The 21362-nt window shown below is 64.9% G+C and overlaps 1 protein-coding gene across 6 annotated transcripts in view; it reads right to left on the reverse strand.

Moving 5' to 3' along the window:
* Positions 1-1010: 1010 nt before the first annotated feature.
* LOC112868537 (semaphorin-4D) overlaps positions 1011-21362 on the reverse strand; it is an 86363-nt gene continuing 66011 nt past the window's right edge. For all 6 annotated transcript variants that reach the window (XM_086684818.1, XM_086684821.1, XM_086684822.1 and 3 more), the window contains exons 2-15: positions 20696-21044; positions 19073-19218; positions 16816-16878; positions 15262-15360; positions 12510-12603; positions 11963-12076; positions 11103-11254; positions 9964-10139; positions 9719-9875; positions 8613-8835; positions 7737-7852; positions 4127-4305; positions 4000-4043; positions 1011-3202 (exon numbers count right to left, since the gene is read on the reverse strand). In XM_086684818.1, coding sequence (XP_086540944.1) covers positions 2277-3202; positions 4000-4043; positions 4127-4305; positions 7737-7852; positions 8613-8835; positions 9719-9875; positions 9964-10139; positions 11103-11254; positions 11963-12076; positions 12510-12603; positions 15262-15360; positions 16816-16878; positions 19073-19218; positions 20696-20795 — 2589 coding nt within the window. In that variant the 5' untranslated portion in view covers positions 20796-21044 and the 3' untranslated portion in view covers positions 1011-2276. The remainder of the gene's footprint in view (positions 3203-3999; positions 4044-4126; positions 4306-7736; positions 7853-8612; positions 8836-9718; positions 9876-9963; positions 10140-11102; positions 11255-11962; positions 12077-12509; positions 12604-15261; positions 15361-16815; positions 16879-19072; positions 19219-20695; positions 21045-21362) is intronic.

A 21362-nucleotide genomic window follows, 5' to 3' on the forward strand; every position in this document is an offset into this window, starting at 1 on the left:
GGACCCGCCCTGAAGGTCGGTCTCCACAGCGCCCCACCCAACGGGCAACTTCCCCCGCGCTCCCCCCAGCACGTGGGAGTTCGTGGGACCGGCTCATACCCGGAGCGGCTTCTCGCCGCCGAAAGTCTCAAAAAGAAACAAGTCTGCTCTTTTTCTCTCAGCGGCCCTACTTGTCTCCTCGGGGCGACCACACACCGCCCGTCTTCTCCCTGCAGCTACTGACCAGCGGCATGGCCGCGGCACAGCGGAGACGCCTCCGGGTCCCTCCCAGCCCGCCGTGCACGTCAGCATCGCCGCGCGAGCCGTGGGGACGCCCCTTCTGGAGGCTCCGGAGCGACATCTGCAACCTCCAAATGACACGTAGGTGGATCCCCGAGTTGTCGGAAGACGCTCGAGGAGCCCTGCACACGGGCGACTGGCAACCCGAGGTCTCGGGGCCAAGCCCGGCCCACCGTGGGGCCCCGGGGCTGCGGAGGCCGAGATCCGCGACAGACCGACCGACCGACCGTGGGCTGCCGGGCCTGCGACGGTGAACATCTGGCTCCTCGTGGGAGAAGCCGCAGGAAGAGTGTTCTGTCAGGGGCCCTGCCCGCCACCCGCCGCCCCGACAGGCGCCCTGCTCACCTGTGGCCTGGCAGAAGAGGTGGAAGGTCCCCAGGGCGTGCACGTGCTGGGCCTGGTCGCTCAGGAAGGGCGGCAGCAAGGCGACCCGCTGCGGGCTGCGGTCAGGCCCCGAGGCCGAGGCCGGCCAGGGGCTTCGGGGAGAGGAAGATGAGCCGGGGCCCCGACAGGACAGGGAGGAGGACCCCGGAGGAGGGAAGGGCAGAGACGAGGCTGCGAGACAGAGGACAGAAAAGAGAGAGGCCGCTGAGGCAGACGTCACGAGGCTCGGGGCCTGCACGCCAGAGAAGGGAAGCAGAGACAGGAAAAGAAAGGGGACCGAGGCCGCCCCGAGAGCCACCCGCCGGTCAGCACACCGTCCCCGCCGCAGCGAACCACGTGCCCGCGCCGAGGATATAAGCTGCTCGTTTATTCGGTTACTTTTCAAATGTATACAATTCAAAGTAGAAAAATAAAAACAAAGGAAATCTTATAAAACACAAATGTGTACACCACAACAGTCGAGTCCTATCATGCTTAAGACAACACTGTCCACGCAGGCACACAGATCCAGAGGTCACTGCTCCTCGCCACGGGAAAGAGAGCCTTCTCGGCGCACGGGAAGCAACAGGTGGAGATTGAACCGTCTCGCCCACTCGCACCTTCGAAGACAGCGCCGGGCCACGCGGGGCCGTGGGGCGTGGGGTCGCGAGCCGCCAGGCCTCGTGGGGACACAGGCCAGTCCGGCCACCGCGGTCCTGCTTTGCCGGAAGGCGTGGACAGCTCGGTTCGGCCGAGCGGGTCGTCCGGGTGGGCGGTGGACGGGAGACAGAAGCCAGACGTGACTGCGGATGCCCGGTGAACGTCCGTCCGTCCATCTGCATGGGAGGTTTCAAGCCGTGGCCGTGGGCCTCCGATGGCAAAACGCACGCTCCCTCCGCTCGGGGCCAGCCGGCTCCGCCGACCCGTGCTCAGGGCCCCGCCTGGTTCACGGGCCCGCCTTCCACCGTCTTCTGTTCTTTGAAAGAGTTAAAACAAGAGGGGGGAAGAAAAAACCACAGAAAGAAAATCTCTCTGAAAAGGATGCTTCCCTCAAGGAATGAAATTAAAAAAAAAAAAAAAAAAAACGTGTGCTCAAGAGATGGTTTCGTCTACGTGTCTAAAAGGTAGAGAACACATTTACCCAAAGTAAGTTTATCCCTGAGAATCGTAAGCAACGTAAGCTGTATCTTTCCCCTAACATACAACAAAACCTGGAAGATGCACATCTTCGCGATATTGGAACGTCTCCTTCGGTGATTTAAAACAGAAACGACCTAACACGAGAAAAGCAAAACCATAAAAAATAATTTCCTGGGAAGCAAAGGTTCGTGCCAATCTGGACAACAGGCGATAAGTTACCAATCTGATAAACAAAAACGTCATTTCCAATCTGGAATTCAAGGATCTTTCAGTGGCTGCTCTGAGGAGGGGACGCTCCAGGCGCGAGCGAGCGTCCGCGGGCCGGGGACAGCCCGGCCCCACGCGCCGCCCGCGGGGGCGTCTCACGCCGCGGCCCGGCGGGGGACCGGGGTGCGATGCTCGCCGTTTTCCGAAAGGACGAAGACCAAATCACAAGCTCGACGCAAGAGACAAGACACAGGACAGGCGTGCTGACGCGGGCTCCCGGCGGTGACTCAGTCCCCGTCCGCGTCCGAGTCGGCGTACTTCAGCTCACACTTGACGTCGAAGGGCCCGTCCCTGGCCGGGAGGTCGTCCAGCCTCTGCGAGTCCTCCCTGTCGGTGGGCACCCTGCTGGCCATGGTGTCCTGCTCCGTCTCGTAGCCCGTGTCCAGGGCCGGCCGCGGCTGCCCCCCGTTCTGCTGGGAGAAGCTGCCCGGCTCCACCAGCGTCTCCTTGGCGCTCTGCTCGAACTCGGAGAAGTCCGCCACGGGCTGCTTCTTCCCCAGCAGCACGGCAGAGCGGAACTTCAGGCACTGCCCGGGCAGGTAGCCCTTGTAGCAGTTGTAGGACACGAGGCAGAGGCACAGCAGGAAGAAGAGGAGGAAGAGGAACATGAGCAGACGGTTGTCGCTGGACTGCAGATACATCGTCTTCTCCGAGTGCACCTGGGGGACCGTGTTGATGACGATCTTCGGTTCGCAGGACGTGCCCGTGGGTGCGGGGCTGGGCGGCGGGGCGACGGCCCCGGGCACGGGGACCCGCGCAGCGGAGGTCTGCGCGGGGGGGCCGCGGGCGGGCTCCGTCACCGCTCGGGCGGTGGTCCTCCCGCCTTCCGTCCGGGCGCCCGTTGAGGCGGGGGCGTCTGTGGCCCTCGGGGCCGTCTTCACCTCCAGCACGTGCTTGGCCAGCACCCGCAGGACCGTCCCGTTGCGGACCCGCTCCTCCGACAGGCACTGGTACACGCCGCTGTCCCCCTCCGACAGGTTGAAGATGAGCAGGTGCTTCCTGCCCACCAGGCTGTACTTGGGGCCGTCGGCGTCGAGCACGCCGTCCCGGAACTTCCACACCACCCGGGCCAGGTTGGACTTTTGGGAGCATTTGAGTTCCGCTGTGCCGCCGTGCTTGAAAAAATGCTGCCGGAAACTTTCTTTACTTTTATCTGGAACATCAAAATAAACGTGCACAGCATCAACAACGCGGCTCGCTACTCAGCTCCTTCTAAAAATAGGTCAACACGCACAAGAGGACACGAGAGTGCCACCCACTGGAGCCACACGGAATCTTCCAGAACAACTAAGGAGATAAAGACATGCGTGACAGAAAAGCAAAGATGAGCCCCGGATGGCGGCCCAGCAGGACAAGGAAGTCGGAGACAAGACAGTCGGAGACAGTCGAGCGGCAGGGACCCCGTCTGGCGTCCCGGTTCCCCGGGGGCCGAGCGGCAACACGGGAGCCACGCACCACGTGCTTCTGCTCGTGGCTCCCGGCTCGCGGCCTCTCTGGGCGCGAGGGGCCCACCCCGAAGTTCCCCCAGCTGGCGACAGCTGTCGGGTCAGGGATGGGAACGCGAGAGCCCAGGGCACGGCTGCCTGGGAGGGGACGAAGGGGTGAGGACGCCCCTCCCGCCACGCCGCCCGCCCACGTGGGATCCTCAGGGTCTGTTTAACCAGCCCCGAGCTCAGCAAAGAGAGGAGCATCTCAAGAGCGGGTGTCCCAGGGTGGACGCCGAGTGCTTTTTGTGGAACAAACACACACACCCCACGACCTCACACGCCCTTTTCTGCGATAAAACGGATCACGGGGGGTCGGCCTCCGTATCCTCACGGATACCCGACCTCTGTTCGGAGCAGAGAAAGAGAACCGGGATGGACGCAACGCCACGACACCGAAGCACCGTGAGATGGGTACGAGGACCGGCCGCCCCCCAAGGGAGCTCGGCGAGGACGGCCGACTTACCCGGGCAGGCGGACGCGTCTCCACTCATCTCCTGAATCAGGGTCCTGCAAGATAACCGGGCCCGGGTCAGGCACGCGCCCCCTCCCCCCGACGGGTGTGCGCGGCGCGGGTCCCCCGCCCTCGGTACCTGCTGGGGCCGTCCGTCTGGTGCGGGGGCAGGGCCACGCAGGCCGCGGCCGCCCGGCTCCAGGCGCAGTAGGGGTCGCGGGCGAGCACGCAGTCCTCACAGGTGCTGTGCTTCCCGCAGAAGGCCACGGGGGCCTGCACCACACCCGACCTGGAGCCCGCATACACAAGCCTTCCGCCCTGCAGGTGTGAAACAGGGGGCACAGGCGCGTGGGGGGGCAGCCGGCGTGCGCCTCTCGGGCCCGCGTGCCCACGTCTCCTCATCCAGGAGCCTCCAGAACCGGAGCCTGGCGGGGTGGGGTCCGGGACAGACCCTCGCGGCAGCGTCACGGCCGCCCACACGCTGACTGAGCACTCGGGGCCTCCGTCCGAGACCTTGCCCTCTTTGGGGCCGGGGGTCAGCCGCTCTGTGTGGAGGGGCCCCCCCCCCCCCCACAGGCCAGAGGCCGAAGGGCACGGCTCAGAGCCCCATTTCATGCCCGCCCGACGGGAGCCACACAGAAGCCCGAGTCAGGGTCCGAATCCAGGAAAGGAGGGGCTGCCGAGCGTGGGCGGAGCGCGGATTCCAGCACGCGTCTAGCAGTGTGGGGAGACCCACAGCCGTGCTCTGGGCACAGGGCCAGGTGGGCTCCCTCGGGCTCCCAGCACGTGCGAGACCCCCCACCCGGGTGGCTGCTTTCCCGGGCTCAGTTGGGACGGGGGAATCCCCCACGGGACGCCGCCTGCCGTGTAGCCTTGGCCGCGGGGGGGGGGGGGGGGGGGCAATTCCAGAACTTGCGTGTACGTCGTCCTCTGCCCACAACACCTCACCCCGACGTCTGCACACACCTTGGCCATTCCCAAGCTCCACAGAACTTGGTGGTTTCGACCCAGACGACACGCAGCCCTTCCCCTGGAGGACAGGCTGTGAGTTAACTTTCGAGTCCAGCTCCGCTCTGAGGCCCTGGGGCCGCCCGCCCCGTGACCCACTGTGTGCGAGTGCAGCCGAGAGGAAGGAAGTCCCTTCTGTAACAGATTCTCACGTGACAAGTGGCAGAGAGAGACAGCGGTCAGCAGGGACCCAGGTAAGTGACATCACGTGCCTGCCAGGCTGTGAGGACCAAGGACGCCATCCCAGATCGCAGTCTGGTTCACAGAGGTCAAGGGACCCGGGAGAGGACGCCGACTCTGCCGGGGAAGCCCCGCCCGACAGTGACCTGTGTGCATGGCGTGGCCGTGGGGAGGGCGGGCTCCGTATCCCTGCCCTACCCCCACCCCAGGGCTGGGCTCCCGTGATACACGGCCACCGAGTAACAGACGTGGAGGGAAGCGGACAGGAAAACACCCTGAAAAGGGGTGGCCGTGACCACTGGTGGGCGCACAAGTCAGCAGACAGGACGGACTGATGGGGGCAGCCTTGCGGTCCCTCCACAAACAACCATTAGCCCCTCAGGGTCTGAACACACGTCCACAACTCAGCACACGCGGCCTGGCCCCGCGTGGTGGGTTCCGTGCTCTCCACGGGCACGTGCCCACACCCTCAGCCCCATCTGAGCACGAGGAAACCGGGATCATTCCGTACAACTAAGCAGGCCACCAAGATGAGAACAGATGGGGAACCGGCCCAGACCAGCGGTGGCTGCTGGCCGGCCTCTACAGCAAAGGCCAGCGTCCTGGCCCAGAGGAACCTGCCGGCGGGCGTCTTTTCCACCCCGGACAGCCGCTTCCTGCCACTGCGGGGGCGCACACGCCATCCCAAGCCTACCCAGGCCCGCCAGCCCGAAGAGAGGGCGGGGGCCGCGGCCCGCACACCTTCCCGCTAGGGCCAGACAGCCGAGGCTGCCCCGGTGCAGGGCTCCTGGGAGGACGGGCCAGTGGCTCCCCGCATGGCCAGCGGGCGGACGGGTGAGCACAGGGCTGACCCTGATCCTCCTCAACCTCACCCGTCCCGCAGGACTGGCGCTCACACGCCCAGAAGCCCGCGTCCCCAGATGACACTGGCGAGCGGGGCTATGGTCTCGAGTGTCTGCACCGGGGGCCCAGCCTCTGTTCTGTGCACACGTGACAATCTGGGGGCCCCAAGGGCACGCGCCCCAGCTCGGCCGAGCACCCGAGCAGCAGGGCCGCGGTCGGGAGGACTTCTTTGTTCCCACAGCAAAGCCAGGGAGCAGGGGCGGGGGAGGGTGGCCTAACAGGCCCGTGAGGCTCCGATGCCGCGTCTCTGCCGGCTCAGAGCCCGCCTAGGCTCTGTGGTCTCCTTCCCTTCCAGCAGGGGAGACGGCCCTGTTGGGTGACCCCGGAAGTTTGAAAACCAGATCCAAGTTCTGACACTCACGATGGCGGGACCCACGGGTGGCTCTGACCGACAAGTCGACTTCTGCCTTTCTCTCTCTCCTGGCTACGGGCGCCCCCTCCTGCTGCCCGCTGCCCCCATCAGGATCCAGGCCGGGAGGCCGCCCTGAGGGGCTGCGGGCCGACCCCCTCCAGGTGTGAGGGAGGCTGGGGACTGTGCTGGGTCAGACAGGAGACCCTCGGCATCGGGGAAACGCCCTGCGAGGTGGGGCAGCTGGGCCTGGTGTCCAGAGCGAGCCTTTACAGGCGGGGTGCAGGTGACGGCCAGACTGCAGCTCAGGGAAAAGGCTCGCAGCTGGGCTTCCCATTTCTGGCCCTGACCCTGGCTCTGCCAAGTCCCCGGAGCCCGTCGGCTCAGGGCTCGCAGCGTGGGGACACCCACGAGGCCCTGTGGGTGCTCTACAGGAAGTGAGGTCGTCAGCCACAGTCAAAGGACAGGGCCGGGCCACCCCGGGTCTGCTGACCCCTAGATGCAGAGGAGGAGTCTAAGGCAGGACCGGCCTGCCAGGCTCACGCAGCCACGAATCATGGGGCCCCGGCCTGCTCCACCCTGGCTGTAAATGGGGAGGCACGTGTCCCAAGGCCACGTGGGTAGATGGCAGGGGACGGCCTCCAGAGTGGATCCAGGGCCCTGGTTGTTTCTATGCTACCCACCAACTAATGACATGTCTTATATAAATGGTTGGAAAACAATCAAAGGAATAATATTTCAGGATATTCAAAAATTACATGACCTCCTGAGCTCTGTTTCCATAAAAAAGACTTTGCTGGAAGGCAGCCAGGCCCACCCGTGTGCGGACGTCCCACGGCTGCCTGTGCACAACGGCAGGGACCTACAGCCCCCGAGCCCCAAACGCTCACTCCCGGCATTTACGGCAAAGGTGCCGCGATCCCGACCCTGATGGGGGAGAAGGTGCCTCGTTGGGGGAGCAGGCTCACAGACATAACCGTCGTCCCTTGGGGCGGGCTCTTCTGCGCCCACAGAAGACTCGTCTGCAGTCTGCAGACTGAAGACTGAGGTGCGTCTGCACCTGCAGATGGGCGTCAACCCCAGCAGCTCGGGACGCTCAGTCAACTTGAGGTGACTGTTCCATCTCCCCAGTTAGCCTTCCCTCCATCCCATACCCCAGGGCTCACGGGGCCCTCTGTAAGAACCCGGAGGTCAGCTCATCTGGACCACACAGATGATCGGCCTGCCTGGCCGGTGACCAGGGACGCGTGAGGCCACCTGTCTGCCTGGTGACCAGGGACGTGGGAGGCCGCCCGCCTGTCCTCTCTACCTTCTCAGAATTCAGCAGCAACGTCTGGACCGGCTCGAAGTCCCGGAAAAGCTGGGTCTCCTCGATGATGTGGGCGTCATTCTCAAGGTTGACAGCTTTGTGGAGGGCGCCCCGGTCTGCAAGGGCAAAGCTACAGGTCAGGGACGCGCCTGGACGGTCACGGCGGCCGACAGCCCCCGTTCTTCCTCTCGGCTCCTCCCCTCGATGAGACACTGAGGAGCCGAAGCCGTCCGCACTTTGGACGTGGGAAGGAGAAGCCACTGGCGACGCGGACAGCGTGAGCGGCACCGGTCACTCCGCTGTTTCCTGGAAAAGAAACGGACCTCCCACTGCTGACTCCCGTGGAAGTCAGGACCGCGACACGGTGCCACCACATCACAGGAGAGGTGGCTCTCGGGCTCCAGCGGCCCTCCGGGGCGCCGTGCGGTGAAGGCCCCGGGGAGGGGAGGGCTCAGGGCACGCTGGAGCCCCCAGGAACGACCCCGGCGCCCTCCGGCCGCTGCTGCTCCGGCCCCAACCCCCCCAGCCCCCCCACCCCCGCCTTCCAGAGACGCTTGCGTGAGAGTCCCAGGTGGGGACCCGTCTGGAGCCAGCAGGGACGTGGGACTTCTCTGCCACCTGCTCTCAACCGGCCCGCACGGGCACCACTCCCGGTGCACCAGCCCCGACCCACCGGGCCTGGATCCCCACACGGGGGCCGGGACTCGGCCATTCAGTCAGCGCCCCAGCGGTCTGACGGTCAGACGGCGGAGGCCAGCCAGGGGTGGCGGCTTCTCGGAAACCCTGCCGGAGACCCCTCCGGGCGCGCAGGGAGACGCTGGCCTCGCGGCAAGAAGGAGCTACATTTGCCGGCGTCCTCGGGGGGGCTGGACCCACCTGTGCCGATGAACATGACGTCGTAGACGGTCCCGTCTAGGGCCCGGGTCCTGTCCACCACGATCTGCGTGTAGTTCACGTTGCCCGTGACCAGCCTGGGCCTGTTGTCTGTTGGGGTCACGGAGCCGTCCATCAGGGGGTGGTCCTTGACGAACTGCAGGGTCTTGTCCGGCAGACCCAGGGAGCTGGAGAAGTTGGCCGCCCGCGCCTCGCGGTTGATGCACTGCGGGGGGCAGACCGGCCGTCAACGCGCGTGCTCACGGACGCACGGCCCGCACGAGCCCCGCACGCAGGCCCCCCGCGGGGCCCAGACTGTGACAACGCCATGCGGAGCGCTGTTGCCAACGGGGAAAGTCAGCGGCGACCTTTCCCCAGGAATCCGAAGACGTGGCCCGAAGGCCGGTCGGGAAGGGCAGCCGTGCGTGTGTCCACGAGATCTAATCCTGCTTTACGACACACAGCGAACTTGCTGGAGTCTATTTGTATATAAGAAAACTGTATCAAGCTTTTGAAATTGAAAAATAACGGCTTATCGCTTGATAGCTCTTCCTCGACATCTCTGCTAAAATCACTAAAAACGGTCCGGTTCCAAACAGCACAAAGGTCAAGCGTGTGAGGGGTTCTTTTCCTGTCCTGGCTCCCGAGTGCGGAAACCGAAATTCGTAATCACGTGACCATGATTTACTTCATGACACGCGTGGAGGGAACTGACGGCTGCTGGCAAGTGTGGACCCCCAGGGAGGAGCCCCAGGCCACTCGCCCGGGGCCACGACCCCACCGCGGCCACACCCACGGCCCCACACACCAGCCACATGACGGGCAGATGCCGGTTTCCACACAAGAGTCACTACTTTCGGGAAGACACAAACGTGACTCACGTTAACGGGTGGGGGGTACGGCCCACTGCCGAGAAACCGTGCTTTTGGGCGGGAAGCAGCACGTGAGACAGACCTATTTTTATCACAACGTTGATTCCACAAAACACCCGTGCCGGCCGGAAGAGCCTCCTGGCGCGGGCCCGGTCAGGGACAGCCGCGCCACGGCACGCGGTGAGGGGAACGCGGGAACAGGAACGGGCCCACCCTTCCCGCCCCGCCCCCACTCACCGCCCCGGGCCGCGGCGTGGGCACGGCCCCGTTGTAGCGCACCCACTTGGTGTGGGACTGTTCCACCGTGGCGCTCTGCATGTACTTCCCGCGGGAGAAGACCGCCTCGGCCGTGGACAGGTTGTAGGCGCACACGGCTGACAGCCCCACGTTGTTCCTGGGGACGAGGGGGCAGGGTGACCGTCCTGGGTGGGGGGAGCGCAGACACGCAGCCCGCCCGCCCGCCGGCCCGCCGGGGCACCTACAGCTGTGGGGTGAACACCCCGTAGAACACGGGCTCCTTCAGGTCCGGCGCCCTGAGGACAAAGACGGCCTGCAGCACGTTGAAGACGAGGTTGCTGTCCGGCCTGGAACAGATGAGCCTGGCCTTCAGGAAGGACGTCCACTTCTTCTGTAGGGTCCGCAGACCGCCCTGGTCCCCCTGCAACCCCAAAGACGTGCGTAGTGGGGGGAGGGCTGACTCCCCGTAGGCAGCTGGGAGTCAGTCACGTACGCGGCCCCGAGCGTCCCCGTCTCGGTGGACGGAGGCCACGGTGGGAAAGAAAGGGCTGTGGATGGCCACGTGGCCACAGCAGCCGGTCTGCGCCGGCTGGGGTCTCAGATTAAAACACAGAACCAAGAAAGGCCTGTTCGCGGATCACCCGGAGGCGGCCGGAGGGCCTGGTGGGCCGCGCACAGCGTCACAGCGGCAGAACCTCCGCCAGCCTCGCGCCCCTTCCCCGTGCTCCCCACCCCTGCGAGCCAGCCTTGGAGCCAGGGCCACGGAGCGGGGGCTCCCGTCTGCTTCAGGCCAACATGTCGGGGGTCCCCCCAGACACGTTCCTCGTCCCAGAGGGAGGCAGTCGTTTCAAAGGGCCTCAGCCAGGTCCCTCCCAGACAGGTTTTGTGGGCTGCCCCCCCACCCCCGGGACAATCACAGACACGCCTGACGTGACCTGCTCTGGAGGGAGCCCCGAAATGCAGAGATCTGGATGCCAAAGACTCTGGAATCAGAGCATCCTCACTTGGGGGCAGTGAACGCACACCCCCCTCGCCGCCTTGATGCAGGAACGCCGAAATCCCAATTCTAGCAGAATTTAGCTCACACGGTGAACACAATCCAACTTCCTATATGGCCCGGGAGGTCCGAGGACGGTGTGTCCAGAGCAGGCCTGCTGAGGCTGGGCCTCTGGCCACACTCGGCACCGATGCTCCGGGGCCCGCAGAGAGACTCCCGGACTGCCCGGGGGCAGGCCGCGCACACCCCTCCGTGGCTCAGGAGAACGACGAGGTAGGTGAACAGACATCTCAGAGGAGGAGGCCTGGAGCCCGGGCCACGAGACCGGGCCTGCAGAGGCACGAAGCGCCCAGCCGGGACCAGAGGGGAATCGGGGAGTGGGCTCACCTTGCACACCCTCGCCACCCGGGGGATCATCAGCTTGAAGACAAACTCGTACTCCACGGACACCTCGGTGAAAAAGAAGTACACCCTGTCGTCCCCGCTGTCCGTGCCGTCCGGGCTCTCTCGGATCACGTCCGCAAAGACGAAGTTTGGCTCTGCAGGCAAGAGACACCCGGTTATCCCCCCGCCACAGCGCGGGGCCCGGGCACCTCCCGGCCAAGGCGCAAGCTAGTGCCTGCACCACGCCCCAGACAAACCCCAGGGCCCGGGGCGGGCACGGTGCCCATCCGTCCTCCTCGGCATAAGGAGGTGCCGGAGATCGCGGTTGTAACACACACGGTCTGGGCCGGCCCCGAGAACCCAGGCTGCGCCTCCCGATGGCAGGCAGCCTGGGGACCCTGGGGACCCTGGGGACCCAGATCCCAGAGACCCGCCAGAACACACGCATCTGCTGGTGCAAACAGCACGTGCCTCAAGCGGACAACCCCCGACCAGCAGACCCGCCCCACAGTGAGGGGAAGCCAGGGGTCCTTCCTCCCCCAGACCACCCGCCTCCAGGAGGTCACGGCCCGCCGGCCGGCACCAACTAGAGCCCCGTGTGAGCAGCTGCGAGAATCCACCACGCACACGTTATCCGAAGGTGAGCGAGCCGGTCAGCCTGGGTGCAGGGACCACCAGGCTCTCGTGTCACAAAGAACCACCACCTCTGTGTTCAGGGAGAGGAAGGCCCCAGTCCGGAGCCCCGGCAGCTCCAGAAGCACCCCACATGGGGCCGTCCCAGCCCGGAGGTGTCTGCGGCCCCTCGCTGGGACTCAGAGCCACAGACGGACAGACAGACAGACCCAGGGGCACCTGCCTCTTACCGTTAAGCCACGGTATCGCGTACTCCGTCCTCAGAGGACTGTGGGACGAGTTTCGGGAGATGATGGGCTCGCTTCCCAGAAAGTTATAGGACGTCCCGGAATACAGCTCCCCATCTTAAGCGGCCCCGGAAGAAAGAGGAGAGGAGGGGTGGTCGGCAGCCAGACACGAGCCCCCGGCCCAGGGAAGCGGGGAGTCCACGGATGCCGCGTCGCGAGCCTTCCGTCTCGGTCCCTCGCGTGGACGACTGTGCGCTCCACGCAAGAGCTGCTCCACGAGCAGCTGGGGTGGGAACCCCAGGGGACCCGCACCCGGGAAGTGACACGTTCTGGTGTGAGCTGGGCCACGGGACGCGCACAGAGGAGGGACACAAAATGACCCCTTCCCACACACGTGACCTCTGGCCATGGGGGGTGGCCGGTCACCCTTCTGCAGTGAATCCGAGCGCTCGTACAGGGGTCTACGGAGAGGCTGCGTCTCCTCCGCCGGGACAGGGGGCGGGAACTGGGGGAGGCAGCCGAGCCCGTGCTGACCTGGGGCGGGACTCACCGACCATGACGGACGTGTAGCTCTGTGCGGGGTCAAAGGGGCACCTGCCCTTGCCATCCTCGCTTCTCCCCAGAAACTGAAAGGACGTTAAGTTCTGCGAGCGAACGAGAAGACCGGGCATCACGCGGTGTCTGAGTTCCTAGCCTCCCGGCACCCTCCTGCCCTGCCATTTACGTTCAGAGACTCGCCGCCCGGGGGCACGGAGGGGAGAGCACGCGCGGGCGGCCACGTGAGTCCCAGGTCTGGACGCCGGCGCCAGAGAGCCGCGCGGGACCCCGGAGCCTCGGTTTACTCCTCTGTAAGATGCTGGCGGCTCTAGGGCCCCAGAGCAGCCAGGGCAGACCGGAGGGGGGAGGCACCCAGGGAGCCATCGGCAGGCCGTGCGCCAACCACATCCAACAAGGACGGCACCCACGGCCGTGGCGGACCAGACCCATGGGCAGAAGCAGCGGCGTCCCCCCCTCCTGCCACCCCACCCCGTACCAACAGAAAGCACGGGGGACGGCTTCAGTGTCGGGGACCCTCCTGGCCTGACCCGAGAGCCCGAAAGCAGCCAAGGAAGGCGTGAGCAGCCCCAGTACGTGAGGAACGAGCAAGCTCTGTGCACAGAGACACGGGGCCCCGAGCCCGGGGACAGGTGAGCGGCTGGGAATGTGCCCGCGCAGTGCAGGGAAGCTGGAGGGTCAGAGAAGAAACCCGCCGCGGAGGCAGAGCGGGAAGTCACGCGCCTGCTGCGAGAAAGACGGGACGTGCCTGCGTGAAAGACGGGACGTGCCTGCGTGAATGAAGGTGGGCACCACCTCCCGCCTTCCAGTGCGGAGAAGCTGAGGAACACGGACAGCGGTGGGGAGTGGGTGCGGGCCCGTCGCCCGTCGGAGGGAGGGCTCACGGGCCGGGGGACCTTGGGCCCACCTCTCCAGGCAGACCCCCCTCTCGGGTCTCAAAGCACAAATTGGGGCATGAACGGATGGCCCGTCTAGGGGAGGTCTGGAGGCCGCCTGAATGAGGGGGGCAGAGCGGACACGAGAGGGCGTTGGGAATGACTGTAAATCTTCATGGGTGACGACAGGCTTGGCGTTGGTCAGGTAGGCATGTAGGGGTCACGCGGGTCAGGGTGCCGCACGCCCACGTGTGTCCCTTCCCACGCAATCTAGGTGCCAGATACACAGGCGGGATCCACTTTCCCGTCGGCGTGAACGTCCTTCTTGAAAATACGGGGCCGAACAACAGGCCCGGATTTAAAGGAAACATCTGACCCCTTTACAACTACGGGATTGGAGTCTCCATCCGTTTTCAGCTTCGGAGGGGCTACACTCCAGCCAGCAAACCCTGTGACGTGTGGGCGTTTCTCACACGACCTGGCACGCTCTTCCCTTACACAGAACCAGGCGACGTCTGTCCTGAGGACCCAGACTCAGAGCACCGCACCCCACAGAGCCAGCGTCTGCAGGCTCAGACCGCCAGCCGGCCACGCGGGTGGTGCGCCCACCCCGGGGGTCCGTGCGCAAACTCCGTCTGCCCGTACTTTGGGCTGTCGTTTATCTCTGACTCAAGGTTGGAGAATCTTCTTTAAATTCTAGTTAATTCAGGGTTCCAGCAAACGAGGCTCTTGGTTGAGGCATGCATGCTCTGTGTCCCAAGTCGGGGACGGTCACTAGACCACGTGCCTCACTCTGAATCCCCATGTGCGTTTAAAAAGCGTCTTCTCTTCTCCCGGTGGTTGTTACAAATGGCTCATCAGGTGCCCGAGTAAAAGGAATTTCTCCCAGCAAGACGCTGCCGTCCAACGTGCCCCGGGAGCGAGGGCCTTGGGAGGACGCCGTGGGGGCCCCTCTGCAGAGGCCCCAGTGCAGCAGCAGGCAGGCCCGGCTCAGCAGGACCCATGCAGGTGGGCGAGGGAGATGCTCGCACAGTCGTGGGTGCTGTTGCCCCCGGGAGGGGGTGCGCTCCGGGGCCAAGGTCGGCGGCTCCGTGTCCACGGCAGACCCACATGGTGAGGCCCCAGGAGCGGACAGCAGCCGGGCCGTCCCAGCGGGCACAGACGGGCGGCTTCCGCACACACGCCCATTCCCTCCGGCTCCGGAGGCTGCAGGCTGAGGTCAGGGATCCGGATGGCCGGTGCCTGGCGAGGGCCCCCTTCTCTCGTCCTCATGTGGTGGAGAGGGGGCTCTGGAGGCTTTTCCCAGAAGGCTGTCAATCCTGCGGGATCAGGGCCTCGCCTCTGTGACCACATGTAACCGTGATAGTTCCTCAGAGGCCCCACCTCCGAATGCCAACACATGGCGGGATTCGGGCTACAACGTGTGGATGTGGGGGACACATTCGGGCCATAACACAGGTGAACCGAGAACACATAGTCTTCTGGGGCAGAGTCCTGACACCCCCCTTTGACCAGGATGCAGGCCGCGGCAGGGCTCCCCGCAGAGCACAAAACGTGGCAAAGAGGACACAGGAGGCCGGACCGTGGCACCCTGGGGCTTCTCTGTGTCGCCAGCACACTTCCCAGCAGGTCTCCCACTGCCAGCTCTGCTGGCTCCATGGGTCCCGCCCTGGTGAGCGGCCACACCCTCACGCCCGCTGTTGTGCAGAGCGGGGAGCCCCCGACGCCGCCTGGGCCCCACCAGCTGCAGTACCTACCCGGGACGAGGTGGCGGGGGCCAAGGGGCGGGGCGGGGGGCCAAGGGGCGGGGCGGGGGGCCAAGGGGCGGGGCGGGGGGCCAAGGGGCGGGGCGGGGGCGGGGCACAGCCTCACCAGGTGGTCACAGGCTGGCTGGAAGGCGTTGGTCCCGCACACGTACAGGGCACCAGGGCCAAGCGGCTGCAGCACGCGGATGTAGTTGAGACATTCGGTCTGCGGGAGAGAAACACGCCCGTGAGCCGTCATCCGGCCCCCGGGGACGCCCGCCCTCCGCCACCCACCCGCACGGCAGGGGGCCAGCTGGCACGTGCCTGACGCGGGCTCATCACGCCATGCCTCCCGGCCGCCCCTCAGCTGCCACCTCGGACACCCCCGTCTTCTCGTGCTGGCTCGGCCCTGCCTGGGCGGCGGGCACAGCCTCGGAGCCCCAGTCCCCCCGACAGACCTGCGTCTGCCCAAAGGACCCAGCACTCTGCTCTCTGCGGCGTGCCCCCCGCCGGCCGCCAGGGGCCACGGGGATTTCACCTCAGCCGCCGATCGACACTCAGCAAAGACACGGACTCAAGTCTTCCCGGACACCCGCCACCGAAAATCCGCATTTACACGCACCCGACACACAGCCCGTGCCTCACACGTGCGGCCAGAGCCGCAGAGGGGCAAGTAGGTGGGATCCCGCCAGCCTTCCTCGCCCCCAGGAGACCCCACCCCGCCGGCCCCAGTGCAGGGGACAGGCTGGGAGGGAGGGGCCGAGCCGGCTCCGCGTGAGAGAGGGCCCGCAGGAAAACCAGATGTCACTGAGGAGCACACTCTCCAGGGCTGGCGTGGACCGGGAGGCATGCGCTCTCGCCTGAAATCATCTCTGCTCGGCGAGGCTTCGTGGGTTTCTTTTCGCTAGGACGGTTTTCAACTGGCTGGCAATAATTCGTCCTGCCCACAGGAGCCGGGAGGGGCCTGCGTCCCCGTGCCGCCTCTGCGCTGGGCCGGGTGAGCCCTTGGTCCGACAGCTCTCAGACCCTCCCCGCAGCCCCAGTCATTACATCACAAAGCCTGCATTCTCCCCGTTTCTTAAGGCAACTTTGGATCGACTGACTTCAGTACAAGTGTCTGATGTTCTGCTAAAAAAACTTCAGCAAAAACTTTCTCTTTTCTCATTTTTGATTATTCTGCAATTAGCCAACTGTTGAAATCTACCTTAACTCAGCTATCCTGCCCCCCACTGCCACGGAAGATGGGCTCCGATGCTCGGAGACTCTGACATGGGCCCGGTGACGGTTGGGGGCGGGGGCGGGGGGGCCCAGAGCCCCGGGGGAGGCAGACGCTCGGCCTGGCATCGCCCGGGAGAAGGAGCAGATTCTCAAGGGGTGGCTGCTGCCCAAACTCCAGAAATCCCACGGCGCCCCTTCGGGCTTCTGGGATGCAGCGGGGGTCTGAACTCTGCCCTTTACACCGTCGGCCAGCAGGCACCAGAAGAAGGTACCAGAAGGTACCAAGTTTTGGGGCCACTTGAATGCATCCAACGAAGCCAAACTTTAAAAACATCTCTCAGATGCCCGACACATTTGGCACCTGCTCAGAGCGACCCTGCCTCATCGCTTGGGCACAGGGCGCCTGGCAGGATGCGGCACGACCACGTCACCAGGCTGCTGGGGCTCCGAGACCGGAAATTACCTGTCTCGATTTCCCCTTTTCTGCACATTTTGCCTTTTTATCTTCTGAGACCTTCCAATACGCCTGTGGGGAGAGAGGAGACTCCGTTTCAGCACATGCTCCCGTTCAAGGGGGAAGGGGATACGGCGTAAAAATGCACAGTTTACAAAGAGCGCACAAGGGAGGCTTTGTAAAGCGAGGCTGGGCCGGCAGACGCCGGGGTCCGGAGCCATCGGAGCCCCCCTGGCCGCCCAGCATCCCGTCAGTCGCCGCAAAGCAGCAGGAAAGCTCAAAGGGCTGACAGTCGGGTTTTCAGTCCGTCACAGCGAGCCAAGCCACAGGTGTTTTCACACAGCGGGCGCGGGCTCCCTCGCCCCAAAGCGAACGGAGGGCGGGAAGAAAAGGACACGGGTTGCGCTTCCTTTGGCCGTCGGTGGACGGCAGGACCGGCTTCCCTCAGCTCCGCAACCGTGGCCGTGAGGGGGCGAGCGCCCGCTCCCCCCCGCCCCCTTCCCAGCACCTGAGCCAGGGGACGCATCATGGGGGGCCGGCAAGTGCCCCAGCCCCTCGCCCTCCAGAGGACGGCGGCTCCCCCACACTGCCTCACTGTCCCCAAGCCGTCCCACCTCCCCGTGTGACAGTCCCATGGCCGGTGCCCAGACGAAGCCAGTCACCGGGTGCTCAGAGGTCAGGATGCGCCCGGAGCTGCCCGCTGGCAGAGTGGCGAGTCCCCTTGTACACGGTCCTGCGCTAACTCGCCTCCCGCATCCGCAGTGCGGGACGTCTGAGCGGAACTCCTACCCGGAACGTGCAAAAGCAATGTCCCGGCAACGGGCGACTTCCTGCGGAGGCTGATGCGCAAACCGTTTCACTGCTGCCTGCGTGAAGTGCACGAGGACCCGGGACGTGCACGCTGATGGGCCCCGGTCACGTTCCTAGGGTTTCACCCAGGCTTCCCTTTGTATCTGTCACGTCCCCGAGGCCCTGGGCCCCCAGGGGACAAGGACGCATCAGCAGAGCAGGGAGGCTCTGGGGGCACCCACGGGGTCAGCACTCCCCTGATCTTCGAAGGCTGATGGCCACAAAACCCCGTCCGTGAGTCAGGCGGAAATAAGCACGCGGTCGGGGACGAGACAGAACACCGAGGTCTGGGGCAGAATCAAGATTCTCGACTCCAGAGAGAAGCAGCCCACCCCAGCCGCTGGGGTCGCGGCTAAGCAGCCAGCGGTGGGGGAGAGGCCGCCCGCCGGGGAAGGGACGGTCTGAGCATCGGGGCGGCTCCGGCTGCCCGTGGATCCAGGCCCTTCAAACACGGCCCCAAGGTCATTCTCAAAAACCAGATATCCCAACACCACTCTCTCCCTCTGGAGGGAAGGAACTCATTAAAAACTGGCAAGTAACAGCCAATATTCTAAGGGCTGATCCAGCCACTTCCAAGGAGCTGGCCCCGCGGGACGTGAGCAGCAGATAGGTGTGCCCTCCCCCATCCCCCCCCAGACCAACAGCTTCCTGTTCCCAACACAGAAGGGAAAATCCCGCTCTGTGATCCTCGAGGCACCTGTGGCCCTGCCCTGCTCTGCACAGGACCCAGGGCTGGGGCGAGGACCTCGCCTCGGAGGAGGGGCCGGCCCGTCACTGAGGGCGCAGAGCGGTGGCTTTCCCAGGAAGGGGCCAGCACGGCGGCCGGATGTCCAGATGTGACGGGAAGAGCGGAGAGCCTTGCAGACGGCCCCGCGTCAACGGCATTCAAGCATCCATAGGAGAGTCTCTGATACCCGAACATCAGCTATTTGATGACACTTTTGGACGTGACCATGGCGGTTGGGTTACGTGCACAAAAAGAGTCCTTTCCTTTGGGAGACACCTGGGGAAGCCCTATGATGAAGAGTGCACCTGGGACCAGTCTCAAAGCCTCCAGAGGGAGCAGAGCACGAGGACAGGGGTGGAAGAGGGCGACCTGGCTGCAGGACCCGAGAGGGGACAGGCCTCACGGTCACCGCTTCCTCTGCCCTCCGGGTGGCCGAGATTTGCCGTCATGAGAAGTGCAAAACTCCAAGAGGAGAAGGGGGGCCCGGGTGAGTGGCCGGCCCAGGGAGGGCAGAGGCCGCCCGGCTCACCTGGGACACGCGGCCCGGCCGCAGGCCGGAAGCAAGCTTCCGGGTGACCGGCCCGTGGGCGTGCGGGACCGGTGAGGGGCCGCAGCCCAGAAGGGGCCTGACGCCCCCGGAGAAGCGCAGTGAGCGGCCCCGGGGGGCAGAGCGGGGCGCCCTCGCCTCACCTCGTGCTGCTTCTCAGAGACGTTGAGTGCATTCAGGGCGAACACGGCCTCCCGGGCCCCCACGTACAGGGTGCTCTTGTCCTCGCTCAGCAGCAAGACGGAGTAGTTGAAGATGCCCGGCTCGTGGAACTTCTCCAGCCGCACCTCTGGGGGGGAAGGAAGGACATGAGCCCGGGTGCCTCCCGAGTCCCCGTCTTGCTTCCACGCACACTCGCGTCGCGAGGGCCGCGGCGGATTCGCTGCCCCAGAGCTCAGGCGCCTGTGCGAGAGCAGACCCGCTAGGACGGTCACCCAGAGCGCGGGACCCCGCGAGGCCCCAGAGCCACTGCGCTCGACCGGCACTGTGGCCCGACATCCCTTGAGCTCCCTCAAGCCCTGCACTCGGTGTGGTCTCCCGGCAGCATGGCCGCCTAGTGCATGACCTCTAAGCACGTGACCTCCCAGGAGAGTCATCTCCAAGAATGTGACTTCCCGAGAGCGTGACCTCCAAGCACGTGACCTCCCAGGAACGTGATCATCAAGCGTGTGACCGCCCAGGAGACCGCAGGCCGTCCTCACGCCTCAGGCTGCCGACCGCCGTGTCTCCCAGACTCTCGTCTACGTGTGTTTAACCGTAACGCGCAACAGGCGTATGAAGAATAAAGCTAGTTAAGATTTTCTTGTTCAGAAAAATCATGATTTACCTCAAAACCTTTAAAAAACACTCTGTTTCACTAAATCTGTCCCTTAACCCAAGCATTTTTCAGGCATAACCACCACAAACCTGTCAAGCAGAGAAACAAGTAAGATTTCTCACTTATCAGGTAACCGCATCCGTAACCCCGAATACGAGAGACTCAACAGTCAGCTCCTCAGGAGGAGGATGAACGCATGGGCGTTACTTCTGAAGGAGCGCTTTCTCCGCTCTGTCCGTCCGGCATCCGCGTATCTTTTTATCTTTCGTTATGTAGATTTTTAAAAGTTTATTTATTTTGAGAGCGCGAGAGTGCGCACGTGCAGGGGAGGCAGAGAAAGGAGAGAGAGAGAATCCCAAGCAGGCTGCACACCATCAGCGCAGAGCGCGACGTGGGGCTTGAACGCGCGAACCGTGAGCTGAGCCAAAATCAAGAGTCCGACGCTTAACCGACTGAGCCCCCCAGGCGCCCCTGGGTGCGCCTTGAACCTGGGTTTCCATGTGTCACTGGGGCTCACGCTCTCTGCTCTCCTGACCTCCCCGTGCCGGGCACGGATGCACGCGGACGAGGCCCTCCCGGCACGCGCTGCCTGGGGTTGTGCTCGAGACCACTCGGCACCCCCTGCGAGCAGCCAGGGGTCTCAAGACACAGCCCCCGGGAGGGGAAATACATCAGAAACGAACCGTGGGCAAATGAAAGCAACCGGCCGGAAGCTCAGCCACACGGGTTAAATGTCCTAAAAACAGGCCATTCAGTGTGGTTGTGCTCGGCCGCCAGGCGCGAGGGAGAGACGCGTCCTCTCCAGGGGCCCGATTTAGAAACCTGGCCAGCAGGCCCTGAGCAAGCCCCCACGTGCTCCCCGTGACCCAGGCACCTCCCCCTTCGCGGCCGTGCACCCACCTACCCAAGGGCGCCCACCTGTCAACCCCAAGAGCAGGGGGACCCTTACCTCTGTGCTCCCAGGTGATCCTGGGGGCGGGAGCAAACGCCACCACCACCCCGAGCGCCGTGGCCAGGGTGGCCAGCAGCCCCCCGACGGGGACACACATCCTCACGGGTGGGCGCAGCAGAGGGGGCTCTGGCAGCAAACGCTCGTGGGCGGGGGGGCCACGGTGGGCGTCACGGCAGACGCTGCTCAGAGCCTAGGAGCTGTGACCCACGGCACAGCCCGGAGACGCTGGGCGGGACGCGCCCCGAGGACCCGCATCTCCCGGGCGCCGGGCAAGGTCACCACCGCCAACGTTGAAAGGCCAGCCGGTTCTTACACGGTGTGCTTCTTTCGGCCTCACGGAGAAATTCTGGAAGCAAGTGAGAAGAAAGGTTACGGCTCAGGAGGCGTGTGCTAACACCAGCTTTCCATTCCTCGACCCGCCCCCTGCTCTGTCTGCGCAGGAGCGGGGGTGGTGGGGCTGCCACGGGGCTCCCGGGGGCAGCCCCGCACTGACCACACTGACACCGCGTCCCCCAGTCACCTGGGGCGCGGCCGGGGCTCCAGGAGGTCAGAGCTTCCCGCCCCTCGGGCCCGCAGAGCGTGGGACAGACGCGGGGACCCAGACCGGGCCACTGCCCGCCTGGCCGCCCAGCTTCCTCCCTGCGCGGCCAGCTCGTGACGTGAT

This window comes from Puma concolor, chromosome D4 (genome assembly GCF_028749965.1).
Source record: "Puma concolor isolate L17-30 chromosome D4, mPumCon1.1.hap2, whole genome shotgun sequence".
In the NCBI taxonomy this organism is placed as follows: Eukaryota; Metazoa; Chordata; class Mammalia; order Carnivora; family Felidae; genus Puma; species Puma concolor.